The sequence below is a fragment of the Spinacia oleracea genome, chromosome 1 (assembly GCF_020520425.1).
Source record: "Spinacia oleracea cultivar Varoflay chromosome 1, BTI_SOV_V1, whole genome shotgun sequence".
Lineage (NCBI taxonomy): Eukaryota > Viridiplantae > Streptophyta > Magnoliopsida > Caryophyllales > Amaranthaceae > Spinacia > Spinacia oleracea.
Window position 1 is genome coordinate 103,484,989 of NC_079487.1, and position 15,835 is coordinate 103,500,823.

General features: G+C 36.6%; 1 protein-coding gene across 1 annotated transcript; it reads right to left on the reverse strand.

The window, feature by feature from the left end:
- Positions 1-122: 122 nt before the first annotated feature.
- LOC110796286 (protein PAT1 homolog 2) lies at positions 123-13,868 on the reverse strand. The gene is made up of 6 exons (XM_022001337.2): positions 13,605-13,868; positions 11,506-11,572; positions 10,529-10,677; positions 7,807-7,869; positions 4,293-4,368; positions 123-2,692 (listed from the first exon to the last, which is right to left on the reverse strand). Exons 1-6 carry the CDS (start codon positions 13,683-13,685, stop codon positions 567-569), a joined length of 2,562 nt encoding a protein of 853 aa, XP_021857029.2. The 5' UTR covers positions 13,686-13,868; the 3' UTR covers positions 123-566.
- Between the last annotated feature and the right edge of the window lie 1,967 nt (positions 13,869-15,835).

The window sequence follows — 15,835 nt, forward strand, 5'->3', positions numbered from 1 at the left end:
TAATGATCAACAAATAATTTAGCTGAGAAAAACCTCATTTTGCACTATGCCACTTCAAGGTCTTCGTAATTCGCCAATAGTCCAAACCTGAGACCATTGTTAATTTCAAATCATACAGTAGCAACCTAAAAATACACCTGCCCTTTCTTTTAACAATAACATAGTCAAACAATATATAAGAAGAGACTGGAAATAAAAACAATTTGGTTACATTCTGTACAAATTTAAACCCCTATGCTGCTAGTTCTGTCCTAAGGGTTCCAACAGAGCTTCAAAAATTAGGCCCTGCACAAGAGGAAGCATCACAATATTTTCGATCACGATAACTTTTTTCGAATTATACACAATCGGAATTTGGGGAACTTAAATATGGAATTAATTGTGACTCCACACAAGTCAAGCTTTCAACTTACAAGTACACCACGCTGATAAAAAATAACCAGATGGCACTTATAGTGACTGCTTTCAAACAAGATGAACACCCATATAGAGCCCTCCTGAAATCATGGCATGCCATCCCTCTCATACATGTTGCAACCACATCTCAGTCAACCACATACTTGTTCCTAACTCCTGACCGATTCTGAACTAATCCAGCCACTGTTTTCCTCATCACGGAGATTGAATTCAGTAACAGGAAATGGAATAGAGTGGTGAGCAAAATCCATCAACATCCCCCGTTGAATCTCATCAGTGTGAGGAAGACTTGCACGTAGGAGCTCCACGGGCATCTCCCTGCGGATAGCCCTTGTTGCTTCTGTACGCGAATATTCAGTATTTGACGGTGCTCGATTCAAAATAGATTGCATTATAGTGTCATACTTACTAACACAGTACTTGGTGAGCAGAGAAAAGAATGTTGCAAAAGAGGCTTTCCAGAAGTTATAATGGGGGACATTACAGCTGCCAGGGGGTTGTCGGTTAGGGTTGGTAAGAACAGTAGCTCTTTCAAGTAGGGACTTCAAGATTACAGTAGCAAGATCTCCTGTAGGACTTCCAAGCGGGCGGAGTGGCGGCTGCTCTGAAGAACAAACAACGGCAGCAAGACATGAACTAAGACCACGGAGATCCATGCCACTGACACAAGTTGAAACTGCCTTAGCAAGATCTACAGTAGCCACAGCAGCTCCAGAGTCGGTTGGAAGACCACCAAACAGAAACCTTAAATGGCGGAAAACGGCCATGCAAACAATTCGAGCTAATTCACTTGCAGGACCAGGGCTGATTGTAAGAAGCTCAAGGTACTTAGCCAGAAGCTTCCAACCCTTCGGAAGAGAGACAAGACGCATGAACACAATATCATCCCCTGGACTGACTGTATGGCCCCCACTTCCAAGAGGATCAACAAGCTGAAGGGATGCAGCTAAAGCTTCAAGCAGAACTTGTCGTTTACGCCTAAGTTGAGACCCACCATCTTGAGGTGGACTGAATTGTAGAAAACGATCAACATCATCTATATCAAGAAGAAGAGTAAAACAATCCTCAACTGTGATTCTAGCAGCAAACATTGGTTCTTGTTCCAGTGTCCTGTGTTCTGTACTGCCATCACTGCATCCTGAGGATGGGGGTTCAATTTCAAGAAGAGGTCGAGGCCTACGAATGGATGACAAGGCCAGCCTTCTTAAGGTATCAAAGGATTGATGGCCATGCTGATCAGAACCACTATTACGTACACGAGAAGGCAAGTCCCGCAAATGAAGAGGAGCAAAGTGATGTTTCAGCCTCGTACTTGATGATTTTTTAGCAGCACAAGCTTGGTGATAATAATCATCTATATATGGATCATTGCTGTGAGAAGTATGCTGCATCTTGAGTATACTATCTATCTCCTCAGCAGTCATATACTTGGATCTGAATTGAATACAATCGTTCTTCTGGCTTGCAGACTCGGAAGCTTGCTGACTAAATCGATGATGCTTACCACGCATTGATTTAGGTCTTTGATCCCTCGTCTCGGAAACAGAGTACGCTGAGTCGTACTTTTTTAAATAATGAGGGGGCATTGATGGATGGCCACCAATGAGCTGGGACTGCAGCAATGAAAATTGTGCTAGGGAAGGTAGTGACTGGCGAAGTCCTTGTTGAAGCTGTCTCCGCGGTGACATAAAAGCTGAAGTATGAAGCAACCCGTTTTGATGATTAAACTGCTGTTGCAATACATTATTGAGAATCCTAGAATGATCCCCATGCAACAAACCAGCATGGCTGCTCCACTGGCTTCGTGTCTGGTTAGTAATTCCATGACCAGGTATAAGACCTGATAAGCTTCCACCATATTGTAATCCATGGGCATTAGATAGCCCAGAAAAATGAAGACCAGAATCAGACATATGTGACAGATTTGATGCTGAGAGAGTTAGATCAGGACCAGAATTCAGAGATGAGACATTTACAGGAAGTGAATGGCGATGAGACAAAGGCTGTTGAGCTCTGTCTCCGGGAGGAGGAAAAGAGGTAAAAGATGATTTGTGAGTTGACATTCCATCGTTTGAAAAGTGTTGCTGAAGATACTGCTGCTGTTGTAGTTGCTGCTCTGGGTAAGACAGTGCTCTGTTCAGGGGTTTATATTCCCCAGGATGATTGGACAAGCAATGAGGTTGAGATGACCACCTTTTACTTTCCAAAGCATTGTCTATATCCGACACACTATGGTCCAACCAGCCTTCTCTTGACCAGTCTGCCGCAGCTGAACCTGAAATTATGAGACATAGTAAAACATACATGAGATTCTGGACCGTAAATAAGTAATGATAGTGCAGTCTCAAGCTGAAGATAAAAGGAAGAACAGGCAAACCCAGAGGAGGCAAATCATTTTGGGACTAAAGCTTTGTTGCATAAAAATGGGGTGGACGACCCCAAATCATTTTGGGACTAAAGCTTTGTTGCTGTTGTTGTAACAAACACCCTATATCTAAAATTGAAGTCTCAATGAATAAAGGAGGCAGGAAAGGCAAAGGCCTTGTTCCCAACCATCATTTTTCTTTTATTTGATTAAGAAAGTTGTTTTTTATTTAATTTAAAACCTGCCATCAAAAACAACCTTTTATCATTCACTAGCCCCTAATTAAGATACATACTGTATACGAATATAACCTGACTGTACTGCAAATTAGGTAAGAAATCTAAGCATGACTGCATGATAAAGAAGAGCATTATAAAAACAACTACGTGATATAACTATAAACAAAAGAAGAGCATTATAAAAATAACTACATGATATAACTTTTTTTTTTGATAATATAAATGATCTAAATATAAACAAAAGAAGAGCATCATAAAAATAACTACATGATATAACTATAGTAGTTCAAATTAGAGAGGAAAAAATGAACAAGTCACCAAATAAGCAACAGAGAGAGAACAAAGAGAGATAAAGAAAGGGAAGCACTGTTGTGTATTAACATTACTGGAGTATAATCAACGGAAGAATCAACGAAAGGAAGTAATAACTGTGATTATTTAGCATACTTCTAAATAGAGCTGATCAAAATACTGTCCAAACCGCACACCAAACAAGTTTTTTGCAGTTTTGTATAGTTTGCAGTTTCAAAATAGCGGTGTGTTTTACGATTTTGGCAAAGTTACAGTTGTCATTCATGAGCACTTTCCAAAATTCTGAAACCAAACTGCACCACAAACCGCAAATGAGACGGGACTATGGTCCAAATCGCAAACCATATTAATCTGCAAACTGTTTTTAACCATTTTGTTAAAAAATAAACAACAATTAAAAAGGTTAAGGTGTAGGTCGGTGTATCAGTGTTTATAGTATTAGAAGCTTCAAAAAAATTTGGTAGGAATGTCATGTAATATCATAGATACAAATACTATGTTATATCACATCCTTTTAGTTGGAGCCTTAAAATCAGCTTTTAAAGTTTGCATTTTAATTGTCACCAAATAAAAATAATTCTTTTTTTTTGGCAGAGAAATTTTTAAAAACGGTTGAACCACACCTCATCTAACAGTATTTTGTAGTGCGGTTTGGTTTGATTTGATTTGGGAGCAAACTGCACCAATCCAGACAGCGAATAACCCTACTTCTAAAGAAGCAACAAAATCAACCAAGAGGATGGGAGACGAGAGACATAGAGCTCAACAAAAGATAAATTTGACATACTGACATATAAGTGGGAAAGGGGAGGAAAAGGTTGTCTGGAACTTTGAGAGAAATGAGAGAGATCGAAAGCAGGTGCACACCTAGAACAGGACATACTAAGAGCAACTCCCGAGAAACTTCCTTCTATTTTATATTGAAAAAATCTTACAGATTTAGGAGGTGGTAGACTTACTTTCTCTTGACAAAGATCCAGATCCTCTATCACCAATAACGCCAGGATTCCTTGGTCCTGTGACAACCCGATTCAGCTGTTCACAGAAAAATTTAATGTTAGGAAGTGATAATCATAGAAATAATAAATTGCTTTCAAGCTGCACAGAAGCTACACAATGAACTACAAGAATCACCACCCCTCCCCCAACCCCAAAAAAAAATTAAAACGCAAGAACAAAAATGAGAGACAGACAAGCATATGCAAGCATTTTGCAAATCTGCCTTCCCCTCAAAAAAAAACCTAGAAAAAACCTACAAAATGCCAGAAACAACTGCTCAAGAAGCACCAACTACTGGATTTAAAGATCTAATTGTTATAAGCTAACAAGATATTCCAACAGTAGGTAGTAGATACACCAGATGAATAACAAGCAAACCCACACAAGATAAATCCTTTTTTTCCTTGACATCCCATAAACCACAGATTTAACCCAACAAAAAATACAAAGTATATATAACAGAATCTGATATCACAAGCAGTATTACCAAACATGATAAACTAATACTTCGTATATTTTATCTTTAAACAGGTCATCATGCTTCAACATTCAATAAAGAACGCCAATTTCTAAACCAGACTATAAACTCCTAATTAGGTCTAAAGCTCCAAGCACTTTCCTCCCTCCTATAACTCAAAAACCAGACTATTCAAGATCATTTTCTTAAGATTAGGGTAAAGCTGAACTCTAAGCAGTAAACCTGTTACTGAGGTTTGGATATGCTATTAGAACAATTCCCAATTGTTAGTTTGGATATGTTATTAGATCAACAACAACAACAAGTCAGCAACAACAACAACAAAGCCTTAGTCCCAAGATAATTTGGGGTCGGCTAACATGAATCGTCATAGAAGATCGTCATTGTGACCAATCAAACAAGAAAGAAGCGGGAAGTCAAAAGAATAATCAAGAACAAGGGAGAAATTAAAATTAATGAAAGTAAAATAAGAAGAATATAACATGTATATATTAAAGAAAAGTATAATAAGGAATAATAAAAATAAGTAAAGTTTAAAACCGAGAAAATAAAAAATAAAAAATTAGGAAAAATCAATAAAATAAGTACTTTTGAAAATAGCATATAAAAGGGGGCCAAGAAAAGATGGAGAGGAAAAAGTTGTAAAAAAAAAAAAGTTTGCAAAACACAAGTAAACTAAGAGAGTCAAAATGGAAGATGTATAAGTCAAATAAAGTCATCAACGTATATTCTCTCCCTCCACTCTATCCTATCCAACGCCATATTTTCCTCAATCCCAAGTAGGCTCGTATCATGCTCAATCACCTTCCTCCAAGTTTTCTTAGGTCTTCCCCTGCCCCTTGCAATCCTATCACCTTGCCACCCTTCTAGCCTCCTAACCGGGGCATCACTTTATCTTCTTTTTACATGCCCAAACCATCTTACGATTTTCCATCATCTTAAACTCAATCGGTGCAACCCCCTACTTTCTTCCTAACAATCACATTCCTCAATCGATCCTTTCTTGTATGCCCACACATCCAACGTAACATGCGCATCTCCGCCACATTCATCTTATGCACGTGACAATGTTTCACTACCTAGCATTCCGTGTCATATAACAACGCCGGACTAATTGTCGTGTGGTAGAATTTTCCCTTCAATCTTTGGGGCATGTCTGGATCATAGGAACCCTGTGGCACTTTTCCACTTCATCCAACCTACTTTGATTCTATGAGCCACTTCGCCATCCAATTCTCCATTCTTTTGGATAATAGATCCTAAATAACGGAACATTTCAGAACCTTGAACAATTTTTCGATCTAAGATAATTGTCAATGTCTCTCTGTTTTGGACTCCACTAAACTTACACCCCGAGATTTCAAAGTTTGTCTCCATAATTCCAACTTACTTTCCACTCCTTTGGTTTCATCAAACAACACAATATCATCTGCAAACATCATGCACAGGGATATACCATCTTGAATTGACCTCTTCAATTAGTCCATGATTACAACAAAAAGAAACGGGCTAGTGCGGAACTTTAATGTACTCCAATTGTAATGGGGAATCATTTGATCTTACCAACACTAGTTCGCACACTCGTGCTAACTCCCTCATACATATCCTTGATGATATCAATGTACTTCCGCGAAATTCCTTTCCTACTTCGTATCCACCAAAGAATTTCCCTCGGTACCTTATCAGTTATCATAAGCCTTCTCCAAATCAATGACAACCATATGTAAGTCCTTCTTCTTATCTCGATAATTCTCCATTAGTTGTCTCATATGATTAATGGCCTCCATAGTCATAGGTTCAAACTGGCACTGTAGTGTACTTCTTACCTACTCCCATACACTTGTAGTCTAGGATGCAATGGAATGATTACTTATGTAAGGCCATATATTGAGTCTCAAGCATAGGTTGGAAGCTTGTTCGAATAATCAGCAGCCAGTAAGGAACTCTAAATATATTCTTTACCCTCAGATAAGGCACTATACTTTTGTTTACACACTATGAAACTATTCACGCATCACCATCTTGGAATAGACTTATTTGCGAGCAGAAGAAAAAATAATAGCCTCGACAAAAAATAAATGGAAGGCTCATGGTTAATATAAGTATAAGTTCAAATATAAGTTCTTCATCAATCATTCCCAACATTTACTTAATCCAGAGTGAGGAACAAAAGTCACATAATACCCTTTCATGTGCTCACAATCACACCTTCCACACACACATAAAACAGGAAAAAGAAATACACCCCTACCTTAATCCCTAGGACCTTTCCCTCCTCTCTAATCTTTTTCCCAACTCCAGCTTCTTATCTCAGGTCTCCACTCCCCCTACTCCCATTCCCTTGGCATCCCAGGACACTGCACAAAATGTTGAACTCCTTAAATGGTCAATTGGTCACAGGGTTTGGCTAGCTATTAACTTATTGGTAAGTGCCAAAGCAACCTCCCACATTTTTGTAATCTCAACATCTCTTAGTAAAGAGGCTAAGCCTAGTAATTATCATACGACTACCTCCGTTTCACAATACTTGCATAATTCCTTTTTTCGCGTATTCCAACACGCTTCTTTGAACATTAATGTCTCTAATTGTGTGTAAGTAAAAATTATAAAAACTTGATATTTGAAATCCTCGCATTGATACGAATTTAACAAAATCTCACTTGACTATGTTTATTCTTACATAATGTGAAAGAATGATTACCAAAGTTGGTTGATAAATAGTGCCCAAATGAGAAACGATGCATCTATTGCGGAGCGGAGGCAGTAGAAAACATTATCTACTAGTTAAGCAATCTTCTTTCAGGAATTCAAGTTGGTTTAGACGATGGAAGAGGTGGAGAGATTAACTTCAAAGAGAATACTTGACATAGAGGAGAATAATAAACATTCCAGACCCCTTCTCAATTTTCTTTCATTAAGAATAATATAATTGTCATATGTTTCAATTAAACAAAGATAATCAAAGCTAGAAAAGCATCATCATCATGGAAGCTTACCTTCAAGAATGTGGTTTCCAGATCATCCACATCAGACAAAGACCCTAAATTGACATCCTGCCCCTGAAAAAATGTTTAAAAGCATATGAAGCCCGACATATTTTAGTAGCTGATAATGGATGCACACAGTCCAAAACGCACACTACACAACAACTGACTAAATATCTCAGAAAGAAGTACAGCATTGATATAAAGCAACATAAAATAAATTGAAAATATCATGACTCATTATCACAACTACACCACTTGAATAGAAAACTAACACAAAATCATCTCAATCACTATACTGTAATCGATTTTCAAGAACTTCATGAAAACCCCAAGGAAAATAGGAAGTATGGAGGGCTACGTCAAAACCATGATCAACCCCCACTTTACACCACCCCGAATAGATAACATTAAATTTTAGCCATAAGGCCCATAACAGCCAAGAAAACATAGATCTGGGACCATATAATCCCCTTGTCTCCTCATCCGAAATAAGTACTCCTGTTTCATATCAATGCCTGGTTTGCTTGTTGGGGATCTGAAAATAATGTTCCAACTTCCGAATCCAAATATTTACCCCTTTGTCAAGTTGATTTCCCCACCTTACCTCATTGAATAAAAAAATTCACCAATGCATCTCCATATATATCACTCATGGGATCACTACATTTATAGGAGAAAGAGTAGCAAATGGGGGTTACTTTTTCTAAGATTCTAAGAGTGAGAGTTAAGATTCTAAGGGAGGGATTCGCACATGCGGGTTTCACTATTTTGGACCCCAACTAGCAATATCAATATGAGGGAGTATCTTTTATAATTATGCTCATATATTAAGCAATTATTAGTTATCGCATTGGTAAATGCAACTTAAAAGCTATTGTATCTTGCTATATACTACCTCTGTTCGTTTTTTTCTTTACACTTTGCACATATAACTCTAGAAATGTTCTTTAAAGTTCTTTACGCTTGCACTTTATTCCATTTTTGGTTATAAATTGTTATACTTTTAACCTATTACTAATTTACTACCCACACAAAAGGACCAACTTTTTGACCATTTACTTGCTTTTGCCCACATATTACTCACTTTAACATTCTTTTCTTTTCTTAATTTTTGTGCAATTAGTAACCGTAAAGAATAAATAGGAGCGGAGGTAGTATATTAAACTGACAAATGATACTGCATAAATGTTTGAAGTAGTAGAAATTTTAGAATAGGAAACGTTGTGTAACCAATGAAATGAGATGTTATGACATGGAGGAAGCATCTAATAAGGCTTCTTTACGGCAACTCAAACACCTACTTTTCCCCACTTCCTTAAAAGAACTGCTTATTGGTGAGTGGATCCCAGCGCCCACATTGGATCCACGTATCTAAACTATGAATAACAAACAATGCAGAGAGGGATTGGCAGCGAATTTTTGATTGTTAATGAACTAGATTCTCATTAGAATAATTAAACCTGGCAACAGTTTAAGAAACAATTTCCACTTGTTTCGACCAGGTAAAATATTCACTGTTTTCTTCAACAAATCATGCTCGCAGTATATTATTAGACCTAGCATTCTGCATTTTAAGGAGGAGTTCCAGACCCGGCATATGTTTCTCTTGAAGTTCCAAACAACACAAGGAAAAACACTTAGCTCAATACCATGATAACACATCACATGCATCAATCGAGATGGTTAAGAAAAGACTTCCCCAGTTTCAGGGAAGTGATGATAAAATTTGAGAATACTTCTAGAATGGAGGATAATAAGTGAGTGATTGTAAAGTGATTGGATTAGAGAAACAAACCAAAAGAGTTCCATCAACTCTTATCAGGATTATCGGAGAGCAACACTCCAAACCAGGTTTACCTAATTCGTGGTTCGCTTCGGTAAGGGGTACAAGGTTTGCGATTCTCGGGAAGGCCGAAATAAAGGACAGCAAAATACAACCCGCCCACCACCAAGATGTTTCACATCCATCATAAAAAGTAAAACATAAAAATAAAACAAATAAGTCCAAGCCCACCATCAAGATTACAGTGTAATGAAGGAATGAACTTGCTAAATTACACTCATGGCCTTCGGATTCAAGAAGACGAAAGAACAAAGACAAAATAATTAACGATTGCAATCAACATGTATTTCTTCCTCAAACAAAAGCCCCAGCATATCTTTTCTTCTCTCGCCTTTACTTTCACTCGGTAAAAGTAGGGTTTCAGATTCGGCATGGCAATACCAGACTTTGTTTCACAGCTAGTTAGTACCCGGTGAAAATTAGAAGATTATGACATACTTGAAAATACAAGTGGCAACTAGTTAGGACCCGGCGACAAAATGAGAAGGTTATGACATACTTGATAGTTTTCGCAGATAGTTTTCGCCAAAGTGATAATATGCAGAAAAGGGAGATAGAAAATGAAGTAAATCAGAACATAGAGCATAGGGTGTAACATTTCCATGCATGCTCATAGAGGCAACTAAAGGGTACTAATTGAAGCTAACACTAATCCCAATCCTTAAGTCCATTCTGCACATCATCATGCATAATGAGTATTGCACATTCTCTTTTCTATGCCAGCACTGTTCACACGCATTCAACAAAACGCTTCCACTCGCAAGAAAAACTACCCGTTTCCACTAAACAGGGGGAGGGGGGGAGAACTGACCGTACATTATCCACACAGAACATTACACTTTCGTGTTTGAAAAAAATGAGTTAAGTAACACCTAAAAGTTATTATACCTCGTCTTTATTGAACAAATGATATTCATCAGTACGTAACGGAAGTTGAGACAGGTCACTTTGATCATCTTCAAGACCCCCCAACTCAATCTCCTCGGCAACATTTTGACCAAAGAATTCATATTGAGATGCATCAAAAAGTGAATTATCTGCATCATCAAAGAAAATAGTTATCTTCAAAAGATCTACATAAGACCCAACTTTAAATCAATTGTTTAATTTTTCAAATTGACTAATCGCATCCTAAACTAATTAGCAGTGGGAACACACATATATACTCCCACCGGTTTTCTTGAAGAGTTACACTTTAACCGGCACATAGTTTTAGGAGGTTTGAGTTGAATTTAATAAAATAATATGCTAGCAAGTGGTTAATTCTTTATTGTAAAAATTTGATAGTAGGTAAATTTTATTGTAAGAAAAGATTATGTGATATGGGTGGAAGAGAGAAAAAGATTATTATAATTGGGAGTAGAGACCATGAGAGGAGAGATATATAATTAAATGGTCAATGGTGTAGTAAGTTTACAAATATGGAAGTGTAAGCCTCAAATGAAAACGGCAGATTAGGCAAGTATAAAACACTTAATAATACGGAGGGAGTATACATGACCCAACTGTTTCCGTGGCTAATAAATCAACTTTTTTTTCCTTTTTTCAGATAAACTACTCCCATCCTAAACCAACTGCCATTAAAAACACTCCAACCCTCTTGGAAAGAAGTGGTTTGCACTTTGCAATAATGTCAAAGTAAAATTGAAGCACTTAAAAATGAATTTATTTCATTGAGACTGGCATAACTCTTTATCAATCGAGGAGATCCCTGAATGAATAGTGATATGATGCTAGTTATTTTGCATACAAAGAACACCAGGTAATTATAAATTTCCACCAACACGTATAACTTGTGGTTGACAAAGGCTCACGTGAAAACTGACAAAACCTCCATAGAAACTAAGGATGTTAAATTTATTCACCTTCTGTAGAAAAAGATCCAGAACTTGTACCCCCAGAAATTCCTTGATTTCTGGAATCAGTCACCGCCTGTTGAAACAAGAATTTGCATTAGCAGAGAATGTTGTGTATTTTATTAGGGCAACTACAACACGAGTCGATTAACTAGCCATAAACAAAAAGATGAACTGATAGAATATGATACATATTGCATACACCAATTACAGCAATCAAAATCTATAGTAATATATTAAAAGGCGTTTCTAAGAAAGTCTACCATGACATGTGGCACTCCAATCCTTCAATTCAACAAATGTCATTCCATGTCATCCACATATATTTCAAAAATTAGAAACACATAGTTTATACAAGATTCGAACCCATGACCTCGTGATTCGAACACTAATGACTTATCCACTTGGCTATGTCATGTTACGTGTTATTTTTCGCAAACGAAATATAATAAGTAACGGATAAAGTCAATAACACTTATTTTAATAATTGTAGGAGCTAATTATGATTGTTTTTTACAAAAAGACATAATTACAGTGATCCAAATACTGACCCGGGGGATGGCCCAAGCCCAAAAACTAGTTAAAATTATAAAATACGCTTGTAATTCTAGGACATGACTTTTTAAAAGCTTTTTGGTGATTTTGAGGGGGGTTTTAAGCAGTTATAGACCTAATGACACAAAAGGTGAAGACTTGTTGATTGTAGAGGTGAACATGTTAGTAAGTGGGGCCAGGCTTCTTGGGCTTTGGAGGAGGTTAATTGGGTGGTCAATTCTCAGGTTGACCGTTTTAAGTCTCTAAGTAAATTCTATTTTGTTTCTCAGAATAAATTCTTACATGGGAGTGTTGGTTGAGTCGAAGCATTTTGAAGGCTAAGAGTAACGTATGTAAGGCGCCTACTTGGCGAGGTGACAATAATAGGCTAGTTGCCAACAGCTTTAGGTGCACGAGTGGAAGCATGCGAGTATGAAGGAACTACGCGACAGTAATTATTACCAATTCTCACAGCAGTAGTATTGTATCCAGATGAAATGAGGAGAAATTCGTCATTGCTAAAAAAACGAGCAATATTATAAATTGATCATGCTAAATGTGAAAATTCCTAAAAAAAACTGAAAGCTCAACACTCACAATGATTCAAAATGTAATTTGAGATTTCCCCTAAACTGTAATATTGGATAAAGACAAAATAAATCTTTCCTATTTCCTAACATCTCATCAAATAAAGGATAAGTGATAGCACGCGATACAACTGAATGAACAAGCACTTAGCTTTCAGGGCACCTTTCAAGATACAAAAAAAGAGGAAAAAGACTTCTATAACTGTTAAACGACCCCCCACATGCTACAACTAAAGAACAACAAACAAAACAAGTCAAGACTATGTGACACTAAAACAGGATACCAATTCGAACATTTCATGAATTGAAAACAGGCCATTGTGCCGCGATACAAGTAAAAGAATACCAAGCTTATGGAAAATTAGTACAAAAATGAGTACACTTTCTCTTTTTAAGAAATGACACTCTGCAAACAGTGCTCACAGAACCTGAATTCTAACAGAAGTACAGCATACATATGGCGATTCTACGAGTAAACAAGTGACAGAGCGTAACTAAAGCAAATCTCATGTATTAAAAATGAAGGCTTGAGTGCAAGACTGTGGACAAACAATCTCTTGCTGAAATCGGACACGATTACGAACTCAAGTGTTAAAATGTCAAACAGCACCCCAATAGGCCAATAGTATGAAAATCCCATTCCCCCGGCAACCCGGGAAAAAACAAACCTCACAATTGCAATTACGAAAACATCACAACAGCCAGCAAGAAAGTAAGGATCTCTTGATAGTGATAATATCAATTGTCAGAAATCATCAAATCTTATCCCAAAAAAACAACCCTAACACTGAAAAACAAGCCCAAAATCCAAAATTTGAAAAACCCTAATCAAGCCAGTCAGACCATAGAAAATCACGAGAAAAAAAACTCAATAAACACAGTAAAGGAACACCGAATCAAAATCCAAATCTGGAATCGAGCAAGAAATCAGACGAGTGAAATTAGAACAGAAATGGATCAAAAAAAAAGGAGATACAGGAAACAAACCTGAGAAGCTGCAAGAAGACCAGGGTGGAAAAGAGACTGTTGATGTTGATGCATCATAGGTTGGTGCTGCGGCTTCATCATCTAATTGTTGTGCATTTTGTGAAGATTAGGGTAAATTTAGGGAATTCGAAGTTGGAGAAGGTATCGAGTTCGATGAAGACCTGTGAAGAACTTGGGAAGAAAGAGAGGAGAGAGAAAGAGAAAGATACGAACGAAAGAGGGGGCTTCAAAGAGAAGGAAATAAAGTGGGTCTGATGCTGGCAAGTGGAGTGCTCACTTTGCTTTGTTTGTCATTTTTCAATTACCTAAAGAATAAATAATTAAATATTCCGTATTATTATCCCTTTAAAACAAATTAATTAATTTTATTCCCAAATGTTAAGTCCAGCAACAATAAATATGGTAAAGAAAATGCAAAGTTAATTCAAAATGATTAAAATTTATTCCTATATAATGTTAATATATTTTATATTTAATTAAAATTATCCTTCAAAATTTCCTTCAAAAAAAAAAATATCCTTCAAAATCAGTAAAAAAAGTGAACAACTAAGTAAATAACCTTTCATTTATTCATCAAAAACCACACAATAATATAAAAGTTAGTCAAAAATATTTTACAAATTACTAAAAGGTGGGTATAAGTTACTCCGATGAACATTAAATTTATTATAAGACCTTATGTATTTTATTTTATTTTGATGGAAAGTAGTAGTACTGTAAATATTAATGTATATTGCATGTTTATGAACAATTTCCATCCACACAAAAAAATTTATAAGACTACTTCCTCTCTTTTTTCACTTACAACCAATTCTATGGACATGCAGTTTAAGAAAGAGAATAGAGAAAGTAAACATATAAATTAACTAAAATAATTTTACCACATATAAGAGAAATGTGTTAATTAGGTTGTTACGTCTTTGAATTATTCTAATTAATTTGTTTGTTTACCTTTAATTATCTTTTTTTTTTAAAACAGAAACGAAGATTCATTACTTAGAGGACAACAGCCTCGAAAACATAGAGTTTGTTACAAAAGAGCTTATAGATTGCTTTGTGCCAAACGCAAAAACAAGTAAAGGCCACAAAGCTCATGTTAGAACTATGCAAGCTTAGCAAAAGGTGAATAAAACTAGGAGAAGACAAGACAATAGACGTTAGCACTATATACTCCATCCATAATAGCATCACAGGGATTACGGGACTGGTTCCTCCTGCTCCACCAATTCATTTTCATAAACATCCTTCAAAGTAGGAGGTGGCTGAAAGTGATAAACCATAACAGTCTTCATATTCCTACCCATCTCAGCAAGGCCATGAGCCACCTTGTTAGCATCTCTCTTAACATGGTAAATGGAGACATCCCGGTTTCTCTTTAGAAGCGAAGTAACATCAGTGATGATACTGGAGAGGTAATGATCTTTGTTAGTTTAGATGAACAACACAAGAGGGGGGGGTGAATTAGTGTTTGTAGATGTTGGATCTACTTTTTCGCGGAATTAAAAACATTAAGAGATTGCAAGAGAGATTTTAGCGTGGAAACCTCTCTACCCTAATAGAGAGGAAAAACCACGGCCCCGTAGGGACTTAAACCCTTTTACTAATTAGGAAAATCACAGTTCCCTAAACTCAACTCCCTTATGAACAGTCCCTCAACCGTTCCTTCTCAATGATCTCTCTAGAGATCTTCTCTCTCAACTCTTCAGCTCGACTCAAGCTGATTCTCTCAATTACAAGGTTCACTCAAACCCCTTCCCAACTCTCAAGTATAAAAGATAGAATAACAAATAGAATCTGGAATTCTGCTGGAGCAGGAACTACGTATGTGGAACAGGAACTGACGGTACTGACGTGGGTTATAATGTAGATTTAACTTAAGCACGTAACACCACTAAGTCAGACAATTTTCCTAGACTTATGAATGCAGTATATATAGTGATGCATGTTATCTATTAACCCTAGAAGATATATTTTATGTTTATCTTTTATTTAGGAATCCTAGACCTAATAGAACTCTATCATGATAGACTTTTATCCTAAGACTCTAACAAACATATGATCGAATAATATCTCTTTATGCAGTAGATATATTAATGAAAACTCTATCTAAACGACACTCCTTTCCTATCATGACTCTTAAACAAGATAAACATTATTTAACCATTAACTAATGCAATCCTAATTACTATCAAACACATAATCCTAAATATACTAAAACTCCTTAGTACATG